Below are 18,832 nucleotides of genomic sequence, written 5' to 3'. Positions count from 1 at the left end.
CTCCCAGCAGCCTGTCTGGAAAAGACAGGCACACTGACCGCTTGACGCCTTTTACAAGCCATGAATTTGTGTGTGCTAAAGTGGTTGGCACATAAAATGAAGTGCATTTCAAGTAGTGGGCAGTTTGAGTGACTTTAAAAAGATTTGCCGCCTGCAGTCAGCGAATGTTTGTCCTACCAGGGTGCAGAATGGGCTTGGGTGAAAAGGACTTAGAAATTGATCACGATATATTGGGGTCCTATTGTGATAATGATAATGGAAAAACTATTATGTTTCTTTTAGGGAACTGTATGACTGTGTTTTCATTGCACAACTTTCGTAGTGCCACAAACAACTGCACACAGTAGCTACATTTCATCATACTTTCAAATTGATGATGCTTTTGTGGAACCTACAGGGAAGAAAATAGTAAAAAAAAAATATTTCCAATAATGTCAGTTTTTCCTAGCATTAAGTGGAAATTTATTGAGACGACAGATCAAAATTCTTATCCTAAAAAAATTTCACAATAAATGAAAACTATAATATAAATGCCCATCACTACTGCAGAATGACCAGTTTATATTTTCTCATTTTCTGCCATTTTCACATCAAGTTTAAATACATCATTATCAAATATCATTTGTAGTTGTCTGACTGTATTAACATATTTAGATCTGTCTATTTAGCTCAGTGCTCCATAAATGACCCAGTTTTTAAGGTTTACCTTATGACGATACCGAACCTCGTTTTTTTTTTCTTTGCCTCAATTACTGCCTCAAGAAAACCAAAATGATGAAGAATAGTTCTTTCAAGTCACTCAAAGTTCCTCACAGTGCTGTAACTGAGCCTTTGCAAGTGTTAGCACTGAGTCACAAGAAGACAGAGTTGTTTGCTTGAAAACTGTGTTTGTGTGCATGTGCATGCGTGTGTCTGTGTGGACTGTAAATTTGGCTGTGACCCTAACAGTTACAAACTGGCCTGTTTATGTATCCGCGTTCCTTCTCAGAGCTCCTCAAACACACTCGAGAGTGGGCACGGAGCGCCGTCAGGCCAGCATCGTAGTTCGCAGCCGAGCTGGGAGGAGGGTTGCTATAGTGACAGCCAACAGGGAGGGGGCTGGTTGCTGATCTCTGTACGCAGACCAAAGATGTGGTGGGAGTATGTGGGACGGTAATGGCATGCATAAAACAGCTGTACAAATGTCAAATACGATAAAGCATGAACAGCTCCGTCTCTTCATGTTAGGGATCTGTGTGGGGTCTGGAACAAACCACAGATCATTGCTCTGAGCATAGCCATTGTTTCTGATTACAGAGGGGGAGATGGTAATGAGAGATTGGCTGGAGAAGTGTTGCTTGGAAGCCATGCATTATTAAATATCTAACACTTGTTCCACAAAGGAGTCATTTTGAGATGTTCCCTTTAAAGAATGCTAGATCTTCACAGACAACTCTTATGTTTCCATGCGGAGACCATCATGAAACAAGAATCAAAGCACTGCGTTATGAGGTGGTATCAGTTACTAAGAGGTTCTTAGAGGACCGCGTCTTACAGAACTGAGCTAAAATAAGAGAGCCAATCTAAGAAACAAAAGTGCACTGTGTCAGCCAGTGAGGAAGCTGATGGTCGTATTGATTGATAACCAGATACTACATGTGCTTTTTCTTTTCTTCCAATTTCTAGTCTCCAGTTTTTATGAAGCTCTGACTTGCATATTTTGATCCTTTAGTGCCTGAATTTATTCACAAATAGATTTAAAAAGAAGGTATTTTATTTGAAAAAGATTTTTCAGATTGAAGATTAATTAATGAGCTAAAGATTGTTAGGTGCCTCTTACCAGCAAGCCTGCCTCAAGCTGTATTTATTGTATCAACAGACACAGAAACGCATGAAACTTGTTGCAAAGATGTGTTTCAAAATGTCCCTACGTTTATAAAGTTTGATGCAGCCATGATTGTTGGTGTTTTTATACAAATATTTTTCCAAAAACTCACATCAGTCGTTTTTTAATCGCAGGAAATTATGAGTGTTCCCTTTCTTTAGCTGACCACAGGTGGGGGAAGGGAAGCAGTACTTTATGTGCTAAGTGACCAGAAAAAGCTCTGGTCACCCAGGTTGTTTTTCTTGCGTCTCATTTAGAGCAATCTAAATGTGATGAGAAAAATGTACTCTTCTTTTCAAATCCATAACTTTTTAAAACAATGATACACCTTGATCCTGGAAACAGATAGTGCCTAGTGCAGATGAAGTGAAGTAAACACTGTCAGTTCATCTACACATCTAAAATCCTGGAGTGATTAATTTATAATGTCAGATTCCTCTGTACACTTGAGCAGAAGCCTAATTATATGACCCAATTTTTGCATGCCAGTCCTTTAATGTGACTGCAGTAGGGCTCATTTAGACTTGGTGCATTTAGTTTCCTAATAATAAAATGTCTTGCAAGGTTTTGTTTCAACACATAATTTTTTTTTTACATTTTATGTGTTGATTGTCAAGAGACCTAAAATGTATAACAACATAACCTCAATCAATAAAGTTGACTTTTCACTCAAATTTAAATCACAAGATTACTTATAAATATTGCTTGGAGCTATAAACTCACTTAGATTTTGTTGTACAAATAACCATCCAGAACAAATTTGATAGTTTCTGCCAATTCTGCTGCTTTCAAGTTTCACAATGCCTTAGAAAGTAAAAACGTCTGACTATATTGTCATATTAAAACCTCAAAGTTTATTGTGTTTTATTGTTTTATGTTATAATCAATACAAAATAGTACACATAATTTTAAAAATATAAAATTTTCCAAATATAGATCTGGTTTTCATTTAAATAGCTGCAAGTATTTAAATAATTTAGATATAATTGGTACTAAATTGGTACCAATAAACGTGCTCTTTTCGTTTACCCGAGCGGCCCCATATTAACAGGCTTCAGTGCTTCTACGGTCGGCTCCTCCCTTCACAGCCGAAGCTCACGTGAACGTTTACTGCAGAAAATGAAACTGTTTAAAACTCTGCTAACATGGAAAGCGCATGTTTACCTCGCCTGAGGCAAAAGCTTAATTGTTTTTCGGAGATACTTTTACCTGTGAGGCACATAGATGGATAAAGCCGAAATGGTAAAGGATGCTAGCTGCGCTAACGCGAGAGCAACTGAAAAAGGTGAGTAAAGCTCATGTACCTGCAATGGTAAAGTAGTAAATTTCTCTGACGACATAAGCTAATACTATTTGTGTAAATATTCGCTACTTATTGGACATATTGCGATGTGTCGAAATTTGCTTCCCCAGTCGAGATGTGTTTCCACGTTGTGGCGTCTGCACAGGATAATGCCCCGCTCTACTGCGGGTTTAAATTAATTCGAAAAAATCTCCCTCCTCAGTCAGCTTCAACCGCTGCTAAGTGATGAAGCAACGAAATGACAATGTTTAATTGTAAAGGAATTAGCAGCTAATGTGGTTAATAACGTGAGTAAACTGTGACCCCAGGCTGAAGCTGACATTTTGAGCAGAAACCATTCAGAACCACCTGCAGTCTACCCTGATGACTGTAGTTAATTACCAAAAAAAAAAAAAAAGACCAGAGAGACAAACTGAACAGAACTGCTTCTGAATACAGTTGCATGGACCAGAACCTTGTGTACACTTAAAGGTTTCTGTAATATCCACAAATATGCATACACTGAAAAACCTTCATCAGAATAGAATAATCTTAGTGGGAAGATTTGTGTATCAGCAGCAGAATATCTTAATTGGAAAGACACACTCAATAATGATGAGCTACGGTAATAAGAATAAAATAAAGATATGTCTGAATAGAATATCAACGCTTCCTGTTATCATTACTGTTTTGTAATCCAAGTTCAAGAGGCCATGCAAAGCACTGTTCCTATGTTGTGCACTTCTCCACTTTTCTTCTCAATAAACTATTAAAATGGTCTTCCTACAGTTTCTTGGTGATTAACAGTGTTGTTCTTCTGCTATTTTTCATTTTGTAATGGTAAAACCTGCTTTTTTCAGGAAGAGATTTAGAGTAGTTGTGCTTTTTGAAGTTATTAAACAGCTGATGAGAAATTTGCTTTCTTAGAATGCTTCAGGATAATAGCTTATGAGATACGAGATCAAATTTCCCCAGACAGTTTACAGTCTCTGTCTGGTGAATTGTTGTTTTTCTGGGCAAGGCTGCTTGAGTGTTCCCTGCGCTGATGCTGTTTGGAGCCACGGCTCGGCTCGTTGCTGAAATCAGGGGCTGTAAAGGGGACGAAGCCGCCCCCTCCCACTGTAGCTGGAGGCCTTTACGTGTTATCTCCCTGTGCCTGCGCTTCCCCACTGTTGTCCTGTATCTTACTCTGCTTTCATCTTGTCTAGTGTGTGAGGATTTCCTCCCTCTTTGCTGGGATGAGTCCTCATGAATTTTTCTCTTTGCTGAACATTGGGATGTGACATCTTCTCTGCTCCTCGGGAAATTACCTTCTGCTGCTCTTTCTAACCCTTTCCCACCATATGTTTCGTCTTCACATTGTTAGCACAAGCAGAGTTCACAGTTATGAATCCTTTCATGCTTTATCACATTAAAAATCCCTGTAACGTCTTGAAAAAAGATCGTTCTAAATGTTAAACAGTCAAAACAGCAGTCCAGAGGATTCAGATTCCTTGTTTTAACCTTAAGCTAACCCTACTGATTCAAAAAGATGAGATATATTGCTGTTAACAGAATCAGTCCAGCTGCCAGTCCAGCCTTTCATAGATCAGAATCCATCAAAACAGTCAACACAAAGTGCAAAAATTCTTTGTCTGCTGCTTTTCATATGACTTATTGCTCTTTACTTATCAAATCTTTCTTTAATGGAGCCTTAACTGATTGAGATTTTACATGATGATGCCAAACCTAAGCTGTTTGATCTTCTTTATCTGATTGTATGATGTGTTTTTCTCAAGGCCAGATTGAAGTTTACACACATAAAGCTCCAGCATGACTGTAGTTAATATTTGGCTTTTAGTAACACATTTGATTTATTCGGTTCTCCCATCCAAAACTAATTTAAAAGTCTATTTGGAATCTCTGTCCTGTTCCGACACTGAACTATGTTAAAAGTTTCAACCATGTGGTCCAGACTGTTTATTATCAGAAGAGGACAAATTGGTCAGGAAAAGATCAGAGTGCTGACCAAGATAGAAGAGCTGCTCTAAAATGGACATCTTCAAGTACAACTGAAATGTTCAGCTGTCAACAAGTAAAAACTAAATGCAGCCTAGAAAAGATTTATGGTCACTTTAGACATAAATTGAGCTGCATGACATGATGACTGTTTTTAGGAGCAAGGGTGAGACTTTTAAACCTACAAAGTGTATCTACTGTTAAGTATGGTGGTGGAAGCATCATGCTGTGGGGCTGTTTCATTACAAGTGTTCCTGGTTTAGTTATTAAAGCAGGTGAGTTATTGAGAACTAATTCTTATTTACAATAACAACCTGACTGGCGCATTGCACAAATTGTGTGAAATAAGAAAGTAGAACTTCTCCTGAATTACCACTGGCACTGAAACGGCCACACAGGATGATGCTGCCACCTCCAGGCTTCTTATACAAGTCGGTCTTCATTTAGCTTCCCCACTTATTCTCTCAAGGGTAGTATTTTATTTTATGCCAAGTGCTAAATATTATCGCTTCTTCAACATTTTAAAAACATGTCTCCGCCGTCCAGGTTGGCTTTCTGAAGACGCAGCATCGCTATGAGATAGTGTTCACCCTGCCGGAGGTCCCAGCGGTGGGTAAAGATGTGTGTCCGGCTCCTTTACCCAACCCACACCTCAAAATCACCGACATCTCAGCAGCACCAGAGGGTGAGTTCACAGAAGGAAATTTAGGCTTTGCATACAAAATACAGGTTTTAAAAGAGGGCATGCGCTCTATGCTCAAGCATCTTCCATAACACCAGCTACTGGAAAATAAATGAACAACTCTTTTGACTTTAGAACTATGCTAATTTTAACTACAACATTTCTATAAAAACAAGTCAAATCAGTACCGACATGATTATTAAAAATAACTTCAATTCTTACCAATGATTCCTGAAGTTCTGCAGCGAATAAGGAGTTGGCTGTGGCGAGAAAGCCCTGCACGAGGCCAGCATTTTATCATGTTACCATTTAACAGGCTCTGAGCAGTGAACTGTGTGCTGCGGCTTTATTTAAACTGAGCTACACACACTCAGCTGCGCGTGTCGAGCCATATGCCGACACTCTGCTGCTATTTAACATGCTGCAGACAATAATGACAAGGTTAATAATTTCAGGTGATCAGCGGGGATGGTGCCTTCTGGAAGTTACAGCAGGTCACTAAAACACTTTTCTTTAAATGAACATAACACATTGAAAATGTGCATAGAAAAATATTTGCGTAAGATCTAAGAAAATATAGATTCAGATGGCATGTAGTTTGGCTGCTAAGATAATCTGCATTGAAAACCTGGTTGAGCAAACATTTACCAAAGCGTTTAGCTACATAGATAAGATCATATTTGTCAGTTCAGGTTACAGTTTTTCTAAGTGCTATAGAGCCAAAAAGCCACTCGTCCCTGGGTGGGCTCGAACCACCAACCTTTCGGTTAACAGCCGAACGCGCTAACCGATTGCGCCACAGAGACTTGCTGCAGCAGGGCAGCAAGTCTTTCTGACGAGCTGCACACCAGGGTGGACAAGGCTGTAGTTCAAATACATGAAAAGGAGCTTAAGGGCTCTGTGCAGCTGTAATGCTTTATATTTTATCTTTTTACTACCTGATGGGGTCTTAATTACTGCAGAAGTGACTTAAAGGCCCCAAGACTCATTTTTCCAATCAGGGATAGTTAAATGATGAGCCTATTTCTTCCTCACTTTCGCGCCACAATTGAGCCTAAAATTACACTGGGTTACAAAAAATATACTTTTTAAGTTGTCTATGTTTTTTCAACTGATTTCGGACTATTTTGCACCACTGAATCCAAAAATGACATAAAGTTTTCTCAACCTGGCCAGGTTTATATTTTAACTTTATTAATTTTATTTTATTTTGATTAGAGAAATCCAATCTTCTGACATTTTTGTGACATTATCAGTTCATTTCCGTTAATATTTCTCATCCCAAAAAAGTTTTAGGAGAAAAAATATTTGTTTTCTAACACAGTGTATTAGTTAAATGATACAAACTCGGATTTCTGTAAATTGAACAATAAACACTGATAAGACTAAGTACATGTAAATTGAACATTACATTTTCTTTGTCCAAAGTTTAGGTCATAAACTTCCGTTTCTTCGACCGCCTCGTATTTTCAGCAGCAGGGATCTCTCTCTTCAGAGTCCTAGAATAGGATTCAAAACATGAAAACAATAGTAATCAGTTGATAAAAATTCCTCAAAGTCTGAAACTAAAGAGCAGTTCTGACCTTTACTTTCACCTCACTGTCACACCCTTTATATTGCTGTCTAAAACTGTGTATCCTCCATCTGACTTTTAGCAGGTACACCACCATGTTTATTAAATTTATGACTGGTTAGTCACGAGGCAGCTGTCACGCCATGTTTTGTTGAAATGGCTCTGAACTGCTTTAAAACCAGATGATGAAGCTTAGCGGTGAGAGGAAACCGGATCACTCCGCTTCGTCTCTCCCTAAACTGTGTGTGTTTGTGTTTTCTTAAGGAGGCCTGAAGATAACGTGTGAGTACTTGGCCCTGCAGGAGGGGGTTCTCTGCGAGGAGGTGCTGCTGCTGAGCGAGACTAGCGACGACGTCTGCATCAGGGTCAAAGTTCACGCCAGAGTCATGGGTGAGGTTATTGCAACAGGATGAAAAAAAAGAACAACCGCCTCATTTTTTCTTCATTGAACAGCCCATACAGTTGGCTGCTGACCTTTTTGAATTGAGTAATAAAAGAAATTTGAATTTTGCAGAAGTCATGACACAATCTCAGGACTTAACTTGCAAAGAGGAAGCATGAATCACTTTGGGATTGCTAGTTGGAACAGTCGTCTGTGTTTTCTAGGAATTTCATTAAACTTTTGTTGGTTTTATATATTTCTCACAAAAAGATCTTAAAATGTTTTTGAAAATCATTTTAATCTTTTATTTTTCTTTAAATGTCAAGAACTCTCTTAAATTTAGCATTTTGGATTCACTTTTTTTTTTAACAAAAGAACAAACAGATACAGTGCTTTCCAAAAGTATTCATACCCGTTGAACTCTTCCTCGTTTTCTTTAACAACCATAAACCTCAATGTATTGATCTACATTCTGTATGATTGACCAAGAAGTTCAGCATAATTTTGAGGTTGAATGAAATGATAGTTTTCATAAGTTTTTAATCTTTTTTTCATATGGAATAGAGCTTTATCAATCGCCTGAAACTTTGACCAGCTTTACCGTGTCTCCTGAACATTTGCACCCACGCAGCATGATGCTAACACGACCATGTATCTTAGTGGGGATGTGGTATTTTCAGGATGATGTGCTAGCTTTCCTCTGCACAAAGGGACTTTTATGTTGTTCTCATGTGAGCAAATAACTTTTTCCACATGTTGGAATTGCCCTCTGGAAGTAAACCGTCTCAGGTGCCTTCCTGTTAAAAATGGCTGTCTTCTTATTACCCTTTCATAAAGGCCATATTTTTTTAGTGCAAAACAAATAGGTGATGGTGATTATTTGTCATTGTCAGATGATGGATTAAGTTAAGTAAGATGATATAATAAGCTTATGATATTTTCTTATAACCTTAAACTTCTCCACATCTTTTTCCCTGTCTGCTTTAGCAGAACATCTGTATGTATATATACTATATGTACTTATTAGGAGCATTTGGAAGCAGCTTGTTTTGCTGGGCTTTACTTAAGGTACCAAAGACCAATGAATAGATATTCATGCTGGTGTATTTTAATGCAATACCCTAAAAGTTAGTGGTTTGCTTGGAGTTGGTGTGATTTTGCTGGTGCACTGATGCCCCCTGCTGGTGGTTCTGCAAACTGCATTTTTTTGTTCACATTCAACGCAAACCAGTGCCTAGGTAGAACCTTAAAAATTTAGATCACATTCATAATTTATATATAATATAAAATTCTATAATTTATATAGTATTACAAAGAGACAGTAATGGACAATAAATGTGTATCTTAATTACAATGTATTTTTTTCTTATTCTGACTGATTGTGACGTTTGCACCCGTAGCTGGTTTTTATGTCTCTGTATTTCCAGTACATCCACAGCTTGTAGCAAACCAGTATCTTCTCGGTTTAACTCCATCTCAAAGCTTGGATAAATCCAGTAAATACATGGTACATATTTAAGGGTTTGTGTTGTGCTGTTTTCCTGCATGCTTATTTTTAATCTCATAGCACGGCCTGAACATCTGTCCAGAGGTCTGCTTGTAATTTAAGCCTGGACAAAAACCAGGTCAGTGGATCAGGCTGTGCCTCCACCTCTCTTGTTGTTCTTGGCTGCACTGTCACTTTACATAAGAACCTAGATGATGAAAATACAACAAAGTGCTTCAAGCTGAACCTTTAATCATTATAATATCCACCTAATATTTTCTAATTATTGCATTTGGTACTTCATATGCTATTCAAACAACGAGGCATTTAAAGAAAGCACGTTTGTAGTTGTTACTCTTGGTAAAACAGATTTCAGCTCGCCTGCAGGGAATCTAAGGAGCTTCCCTGACAGACTGCTGTTAGCAATAGGTAACAATAGGTTGTTAACTATAATAAAAGTCTTGTAGTTAGATTGTAAAAATAGATTAAGATTGCTTTCTTGTCATTTTAAAGCCTGCCGGGATTGTTAAGAGTAATGAAAGCAAAAGCAGTTGCATTGGCCGGGAATCGAACCCGGGCCTCCCGCGTGGCAGGCGAGAATTCTACCACTGAACCACCAATGCTTTCCTGTGAGAGGGGAAATCCCACCCACTGAAGTACAGAGCCCACCCCATGTGGAGGCAGGATTTTCCACACATATATCTGTAAAGCTCACACAAAGAGAGGATTATTCTGTTTCTAGCTTTTGAGTGAGAGCTCCTGGATGAATTTGCAACGGCAAATTTCTTGTTTGAAGGACCTACATGGGCGGATCATGATAGCAAAACCATAGAGGCGCAATAGTAGACGAGGGGGGGATGGGATGTTTCAAAGGGGGAAGGGAATGTTTAAATGTGGAGTGTGGGGGCTTTTACTTTCTGTCTGTCAGCTCTCTGACAGAGACTGAATGGATTAAACCCGTTTAGTGTGAGCCTTGTACCTCAGATCCTTAGTAGTTTTAATCAAACTGCCTCCAGCTAAAATACGTTAACCCTCACAGATAGTGTAAGTTGAATATTAAAACTAACTCTTAATATAAAATCTTCTGCTCTTCTGGGGTTTAAAAATAAAAGTAAAAAAGTGGAAGAGTGAGGGAATGGCGGAAGAAAGCTGAACTTGGAAAAAGCAGAAGAAAGCTGAAGTCGGAAACGACGAGAGAAAGCCAAAGTGTTCCATACTCCATTTTCATTTGATAGATTGACCAGAGCTCTGAGATGTTCAAACCTTAGAATACTTTTTTGTAATTCATCTTTAACCTTTACCTAATTAATGGTCTCTAACAAACCTCTGAGACCTTCACAGAACTGGATTTTTATTGAGATTAAGTTGCACACAAGTGGATTCTGTTGACTAATAAGATGACTTCTGACGGCACTTGATGGCACTTAATTTTATTTAGGGGTGTCAGAGTAAAGAGGACTGACTGCTAGCCAACCACATCTTTTAGACTCTTGATTCTTCTTTGTGTGGAACTGTCTCTTAAAATCCCGATAAAATATTTCGAAGTTTGTAGTTGACAAAAGATTAAAAAAAGTTCAGCTACGTCGTGCATACCATTCCATGAATCAAATCTATGGCTTGTTGCTGACATAAATGTATGGATATCCCAGTGGCCTTCTGACGTTATTATTAATTTGTGTCAATAGATCGTCATCACGGTACGCCCATGCTGCTGGAGGGGGTTCGCTGTATTGGCATGGAGCTGGAGTACGACTCGGAGCAGAGCGACTGGCAGGGATTCGACTGAACCTCAAGTCCTCAACGCCCAGATGTACCTGCAGAAACACAAACACACTCATCTGCCATGTCAGAGGTTTACGCCCACCTTAAGGCTCAGAAACGTCACCTTCTATAAGAAACAAAATTAAAGCTTCCTTTCTGATTTAGAGACGCAGATTAGTGCGTAGCAGCATCTTAGCCTGCAGCGGTCACCATCCTGGCCTCGGTGTTTAAGGTCAGACCTTAATATGGGAATCATTCCTCTGCTTTAACTGTGTCAGCAGCAGCAGCGTCAGAACATTTTCCCACCTGTTCTTGTTGTAAACTGTGTTTTCCTTACTGAACCTGTAGAGGGCAGCATTACCCTTCGATTCAGCCTCCAATCCTCATCTGTTCTTGTTCTCTAGTTCTTGCCACTCTTGGGTTTTTACTGTTAGGCGCACATAAGGGCTCCTCCATCAGCTATAAAAAAAAACTTGATTCTGAATGAAGGAACAACTCTGACCTATTCAGGAAAGTATGAACACTGAGCTTATAATGTCTGTTTAATCATAAAAGGTATACCACTGTAAGTAACACGGCTCCGGCCTGGCGACTTGTTTTCTACAGTTTAAAGGTTCCTGTATCTGCAGGGGTTGTTTTTTTTTTTTTTATGTGAAATGCATTTTTACATTCTGTAGCTGACATTTCTGTTGTGGTCTCTCGGCTTTAACCTGCCCTCGTCATTACTACTTCAGAGTATTTTTGCTGCTTTTCCATAGCGGCTGCTTAGGAGACCCTTAAAAATGGGTCAGGGTATTTTAGTGAGGTCAGACGAGGAATGCATGCACAGCAGCTGTATTAAAGGAAAGAAAAAAATGACACCTCATTACGAGCTCTCCAGGTACAAGGCACAGATCTGCAGCCATGTTTCACTGTTTTCTGAGGTGGATTTCGTACTTTAGTCATCATAAAGAGGTGATGGTAGTAAGAACTAAGATGTTTTTTTTCCCCTCATACTACTAAATCATTCTTAGCTGTATTCATTCATATTTGAGTTCCCAAGTTTTACAAAAATAAGTAATTTAAATGAGTTACAATCAAAACAGAAATGCACTGGGAAAGTAATCATTTTACTGTATTAAAGTGAATTAAAACTGAATTGAGTTGTAGTTATAATGCCAAATATTCTATGAAGATGGAAGAAATTTCAGTAGTTTTTTTTTTAATGAAATATTTTTGTTTTGATTGGTGTTTTCTCCTGTTGCTGCCCTTGTTGGATCCATCGATCCTTTAACAAATTCTTCCACAATGTGAATAATCAGATTTTCTATTGTAAAACCTGTTCCAGACTATTAAAGGGCACACGTCGCTTTTACAATTTTCCGTCTCAAGTGTGGTCGGGCTTGTTGTTCATGGTGCATAGATTTATTTCCAGGTATGAAATTGATTTAAAAAAAAAATTTAAAACAGGAAGAAGGAGGCCTCAACTCAAATTCATGTTCGTTAAAACAAGACTAATGTATTTATTTACCCAAGGGAAAAGTCAGGAGGACCAACAAAACCAGTTTAACGGCTCTGTCGAGAGTCCAATCAGTAATTCGCTACAGTAGTGAATGTCGTCTGGCGACATAAACCCTTATTTTCAAATATTTTCATTCTGCCAGCATTCGGGTAAATGTAATTTCTGCTCCAGTTCTGACCAGCATTATTGTTTCCAATTTAAATTAAAAGTTCTATTCTTGAGGCCGTTTTTTGAGTCAAGAACGCATGATTATCCACTTTTTAAATTTTTTTTAAAAAATGACGAAATGTGATTTCTGTGTCTTGTGTTTTTCTGGCTGTAAAATCTGACATGTATCCTTTAATTAAGACTGGAACATCTTCAAAGCCTTTAGAAACACTCATGTAACAAAAAAGTGCCTTTCAATTCTCTGTCCATTCTCCCTTTTGTTTTATTACTTCTCGTTAGCTCTCCTCTTTAACTCTCGGACAGGGACGCGGTACATTCCTGACACGCCAATGAATAAAACATGTTTTGGATTTAAAAAAATAAAGGAACAATCTGAATATTTTTGCCTTCGTCGACCAGAACGCTGCCTGTAAACCAACCACTCAGGCTTCCACCCATCTGTGTTTGATCCCTCACATCAGTGCTTACAGATCAAGTGCCATGATCACACATCTCACGTAGATCCTTTAAACCTTTTCTACTCTTAACCTGTTATTTTTCCTGAATGTAATCAGCCTTTCAAAATAAAACAAAACAATCCGCAGTTTCCTCTCTTTGTTCTACCACAAACTGTAGACTTAATGGATCTTTTCTCGAGCACAATAGGTCAATGTTCTCTGTTGGTGTAAAAGCAAGAAGCTAGAGTAGTTTTTCATGAATGTAGTGCTTTTAATGTGTGGAGACCTGCTTCCCCCGCGGGTGGAATATGTATGTTTTAATGTCAAAAGCAGAATAAACAAGCGAGCCTGTTTGAGCTTCGTCTCCGTGTCAGTTCTTTGATTGGACGCAAGGTGGCAGTCTAGGCTTCTACATCCGCCACATTGTCCCGCTCGTTGTCTCTTTCGGCTTAAAGTTTCGCTTTTCGTTTTAGTTGGAAGCAAATGAAAAAAAAAAAAGACAGGTAAGAAAAGTGTTTGATTTTGTTTTGCTTTGCGCATTTTCACTTAACTTTATCTTATTTAATGCGTAGCATTGATTCACTTTTGCACCGAAATATAAGTATTTTGTTCACATTTTAATGTAAGTGGGTATTTAGAAGAAACTGTTGTTAGGCCAGGAAAAGTTTGGTTGCAGCTTTTTAAAATTGTTTATTATATATCAGTATTTGGATTCGTTTTCCCAAAGGAGAAAAGTTTTCTATAATGCTGATTAGAGATATTTCGCAGTCTGATTGTGGGAATAAAGTTCCACTTTATTACAGCTCTGCTTTATAATTATTATTCGGTAACAAAAATGTTAAGAGAAAATCAGTTTTAGCCTTTTATTGTACCCGCTTTCCTTCGGATGAGGTGTTTAGAAATTGTTTTGGATGTAAAGTGAAGAACAGAGTGTGTTGCATTTACATTTTAAAATTTAAACATGAGAAAATGAAATAAACATCCTACGCTGATTGCGGAAGTTCTGGCAGTGGCGCAACAGGCTCCTGCTGCTTCACAAGTGATCAGATTTTAAAGAAACTCACAAGTGACTGAAACGTAAAAAAGTTATAAACAGAGCAGAAGTCAGGGCAAACGTTCACTTTTTTTATTATTATTATTATTATTTATTTATTCAAGAATAAAGCTGCAATTACGGACAAACTACAGAGTTTTGCATAGAACAGAGTGACAAAAGTTATGGAAGAAATGTTGCGCAAATAAAACAAAACAAACTTAAGCAGAAAGTCTGTTGAACTAAGTGGTTTGGACCGTGGATTCATTAGTGAAACCGTGTCATCTTGTTCCTAAAACAGCAACATAACTGATTTCAATTGAATTCACATCCTTTTTGTTTTCAGATCTTGTGGCCCAACGTGTCTTTGAAGCTCATCTTTAATACAAAAAACCCACATCTTCATCTTTCTGTTGTTTCACACGGGACAGGACGGACAGGACGGACAGGCCTCCCCCTCACCAAGATCCGAGTTCAGCTTCTGCAGCGAAACGATGCTTTGAAGCACCTGCCGATGCGGGAAGTAAACCCCAAACTACACAGAGGGAAATGAACTAGTTTATAAGTTGCAACGACTTTTGTGTCCTGAAGGAAAAAGTCATCATTTCCCCAAATGAGAATTAAATGGCCAAACACGCAGCATGTCGCTTTATTATTTTTTTTAGTATGTTTTTTGGTGCGTGTAATTGTTTAAAAATGCGGCTTCAGATACTTTAAATAGTAACTTTATTCAACTTTTTAAATTATATGTTTTATTTCATTATTTGGTTATTTCATCTATCTGTGATCTAATGGTTTTTTTTGTTTTTCTTTAATGTTTGGCAAAAATCTTTTGTTTGTTCTTAACTTTTAATTTCTCACGTTAATCTTGTTCTCTTTTGGCTATATTAAAATTCAGATAAATTAATGGTTGCAGTCTAAAGTCATATTCTCATGATGACGTCTTAAAATAAAAGGTCGTTTACTTCGCGCTTCCTTTCTCGCTTTGAATCAGTTTTTTTCTCCGTTTAGACTCGTTTTTTTTTTTTTTTTTTTTTTACATCTATTTTACACTAGACTGTTTTATTCTAACTTCCACTAACCGATTGTAAAAGTATCTCCAAGTTTCATCTCATTTATTGAAGCGGCTGGATCTTTTTATTTTTTTTATTTATTTTTTAAGTAACTTTCATTTTAATTTAATTGCCTCTCTTTTTATTTTCCCTCCCGTTCAGCTTGACGTTTATTTTATATTTTCGATGCGCCTTTTTGAGGAGCCCTTTACTTGAAATCCATCTAATAATTAAAAACACAATCTAAGACGAGTTCATTAACCTGCACAGCGCGTGGCGAAAATATAAATATCGCATTATAGTTTTGGAAGCCCTCTGGTCTGGGTTTGGTATTCTTTAACAGCTCCATCACGCACAGACGTGTATTTTTTGTTTGTTTGTTTGTTGTTTTTTTCGGGGGCGGGCCGACCTGTGTGTAACCTGCAAAAGTGTTGCAAAAGAGTAAACCGAATAAAGACAGAAATGTGTAAAATCTTTTAACTCCTACACACGTGGCTCAAATGTGTTGCCACCGCTGCACAGATTTTTGCCTGGGAGCCCCGTGTGTGGGATGAGTGAACTCTGCGTGGCCCGGTGGCCTCCGTCTGACCTGCGGGATTACAGTTATCTCTGCTGATTGATCTGATTGATCAGATTCGTCTCCTGCAATCCAGCCATGCACAAGCGGGGCGGGGCGGCCAGGGCGGAGGAGGAAGAGGAGGAGGAGGAGGAGGAGGCGGTGGTGAGTGAGTGAGACGGTCGGTGCGTGGTGATAAACAAACAGTTTATTCCTTTTGGCCCGTGGGTTGATCCAGGCGGTGAGCTGCGTGGCTGTGGGCTGCAGCGTCACGTGACCGCAGCTACACGCGCGGTGATTTTATAGTAACAAAGAGAAAAACCTGTAGAGTTTATTGCTCTGGTTTCTTTTTTCTAACACACGCATTCAGATTAGATGTTGTTCAGTCGTTCAATGAGCACATTTAGTGAAAGTGTATTCAGTTTATGAAACTGACATTATGATCCAAATGTGTCTTTTAAAACAAAACAAAAGAAAGAGCCTGTTTTAGTGGTCAGATTCATATTGCTGCCGCAGGGAAGCGGATATGTCATTAATGTGAGTGAGGTGTATTCGCTTCATTTACATGCCCAACTTGCAGTAGTATGAGGTACTTTTGTTCTTATCTAAGAGGACATTTGCAGAGAAATATTTTCTTTCTTCTGTTTTACAAAGACCCACACTTCAAGTGCCAACATTTCTGCCTTCAACTAAGCAACGGAGAGGAAAAAAAAAAAAAGAGAAAAAGATGAACAGAAAATCGACTGTACAGCGCAGTGATACTAAAATGTCTCTAAGCAAACCTCAGCATAGAAATTTGCACTGATAAAAACAAGCTGCTAGATTTGACACAGTTTGGTTAGATTTTTGGTTAGCTATGACTCAATTAGGTTAATTACATCCCGTTTTGAAATGTATGTATTAAAAAAAACTGAAGTTAATTTATTGTGCAATTAGATTTTATTTGTTGACTTAAACTTTAGAGAAAGATACATTCTCCCTGAAATGTTCAATTTGTGCTTCATCAGTCAAATGGATTTTTGAAGATCCGTACAACCAAAAGGATAAAAGAGTGTATTTAAAATGTCTCAATCCACGCTCATCTTACTTCACACATATATTTAAAGCAATACACGCTCCGACTGATTTACAGTTTTCTTTCATTACAACACACACCTACTGGGTCCTACTTTGCAGTAGGCTAACTAACACCGTTGCTGCTTCTTTCGTCAGGTCATCTGAATTGCGATCTCTGCTCAAGAGAAGCAAAAATAACAAAAGGTCTGAGGTGTAAAATGCCACTGATATGGAAATGAATGTTTTAGATTTATCCTAAAATGAAGCCCGGAAACGTCTTTTCCTGTCGACCACAGCTAAATTGTACGATTTGTCAGCTAGAGCTAGAGCTAAAGCTAGAGGCTTCGCTAGCTAGCGTGCTAGCTAGACGTTAGCATTAGCTCTGTCAGTTCAAAGCTGGATGCAGAATTAAAATCTTATTACAATACAGAAACTTCCTAAACTATAAGTTTTATGACAGTTCTCAACTTTTATTATATTTATATATTCATTCATAATGAAGCTTTAATTTGTTTTCAAAGCAACATCCGTCGGTTTAATGATTGACTGGACCCACATCCACATGTTAAATACAAGCGAAACACTCAGGTTGGACTTGTTGGCAAAAATATTAGTTGATGTTGGCCAGATTGGACTTTTACTGGATTTAAATGCAAGTAATTTAAATCACAAATGTTTAATATCCTTCAAGATTCCCTTTTATAGTGTAGCAAATGCATTAACACTGTTGCCTAATTTGAAGCTGGATACAAACTTAAATCCTGGCTTATGGCTCATGTCTACTCTAACTGGGTTAGTTTATTCAACACACATAAACATTTCAAATCCATTTAGCTATCTAAAAAAAAACGCTGATCATTTTGTTAAAATTTGGACGTTGTTGAACTGTAAATGTAAGTAAAATTCAAACAATTTGAAAGATTTATTTAACAATCTAGAGTTTATATGGTGCAGCTCCCTAATGAAGTGACATGAAGCAAAGACATGCTGCTGCAGGTGAAATGTGTCTAAAAAGCATCCAGGATCCTGTCTTTAGTGACCCATCAGTTTTAGTCTTATGTCTAATGCAGAGGGTTATGAATTATTTTCACTTTCTCATGTTATATTTATCAATAACTAGTTATAAGAACTAGTGATAATTAGCCACAGGAGCTTATAGACCTCCAGGAGAATGCATTTTCCCCCTTTCTTGTATCAGACAGACACGTTGAATTTTGGGTTTTGAGCATCCTTAGTATATTAAAATATGAAAATGTGGAGGGAAAATATGTTTTTGGAGGGTTTTGGTTCTGCACCAGTGAAGGCAGAGAGAGTGTAAATACAAGAGAGAAGGAGGAAGAAAGCCTATGTGTACTCTCCGTGTGTGTCTGTGTGTGTGTGTGTGTGTGTGTGTGTGTGTGTGTGTGTGTGTGTGTGTGTGTGCGTGTGTGTGTGTGTGTGTGTGTGTGTGTGTGTGTGTGTGTGTGTGTGTGTGTGTATGGCAGCAGCAATCAGTCCCCTCTTGTCTCGCTGCTGAGTGCAGCATCTGATTGACAGTTTCTATTCATCCTGTGTGAGATTAGGCCAGCTGAAAGGAGTAACGACCCATGGCTGTGTGCAGTAATTACGGCCTCGGATGAGGAAAAATAAGAAAAAAAAACCCCACACACATACACACACACACACACACACACTGCAAAACTATAATTATATAATCCATGCTCAAAAAGCCCTCTCTGCGCTGTGTTTTCAGAGATGTTTCACCTGTAAAGAGGAAATTCCGCCCCGCGTTTCAGTTGTCCCCCTACAACCAAAATTATCTCACAATCACAACAAACTGCAGGCTGTAGCATCAACATCAAGCTGGCAGGGAAATAGAGCGGGGCTTGCTCAAGACTTGCTCTGCATACATACACCGGATGGGCTGAATGAGACGCTTTATCCTCACTAGCATCAAGTTGTGCAGGTTTATCACTGCGGTTATGCGCATAACGCCTTTATTCGTGAGTGTGTTTCTCGTGT

At 38.4% G+C, this 18,832-nt stretch overlaps 1 protein-coding gene and 2 non-coding genes across 4 annotated transcripts in view; 1 reads left to right on the top strand and 2 right to left on the bottom strand.

The window, feature by feature from the left end:
* The window catches only part of adisspb (adipose secreted signaling protein b), a 35,220-nt gene extending 21,730 nt beyond the window's left edge, over nucleotides 1-13,490 (top strand). For both annotated transcript variants that reach the window (XM_081598948.1, XM_008427957.3), the window contains 3 exons: nucleotides 5,691-5,829; nucleotides 7,664-7,789; nucleotides 10,953-13,490. In XM_081598948.1, the coding sequence (XP_081455074.1) occupies nucleotides 5,691-5,829; nucleotides 7,664-7,789; nucleotides 10,953-11,053 (366 nt within the window). In that variant the 3' untranslated portion in view covers nucleotides 11,054-13,490. The remainder of the gene's footprint in view (nucleotides 1-5,690; nucleotides 5,830-7,663; nucleotides 7,790-10,952) is intronic.
* trnan-guu (transfer RNA asparagine (anticodon GUU)) lies at nucleotides 6,559-6,632 on the bottom strand. Its single transcript has one exon. It is a non-coding gene; the product is annotated as a tRNA-Asn (tRNA).
* trnag-gcc (transfer RNA glycine (anticodon GCC)) lies at nucleotides 9,820-9,890 on the bottom strand. The gene has a single exon. It is a non-coding gene; the product is annotated as a tRNA-Gly (tRNA).
* Nucleotides 13,491-18,832: the final 5,342 nt, after the last annotated feature.

This window comes from Poecilia reticulata, chromosome 18 (assembly GCF_904066995.2).
Source record: "Poecilia reticulata chromosome 18, P_reticulata-male-v2, whole genome shotgun sequence".
Taxonomy (NCBI): domain Eukaryota; kingdom Metazoa; phylum Chordata; class Actinopteri; order Cyprinodontiformes; family Poeciliidae; genus Poecilia; species Poecilia reticulata.
Note: the sequence above shows the minus strand (reverse complement) of the source record. Positions and strands in the feature narration are given on the sequence as shown.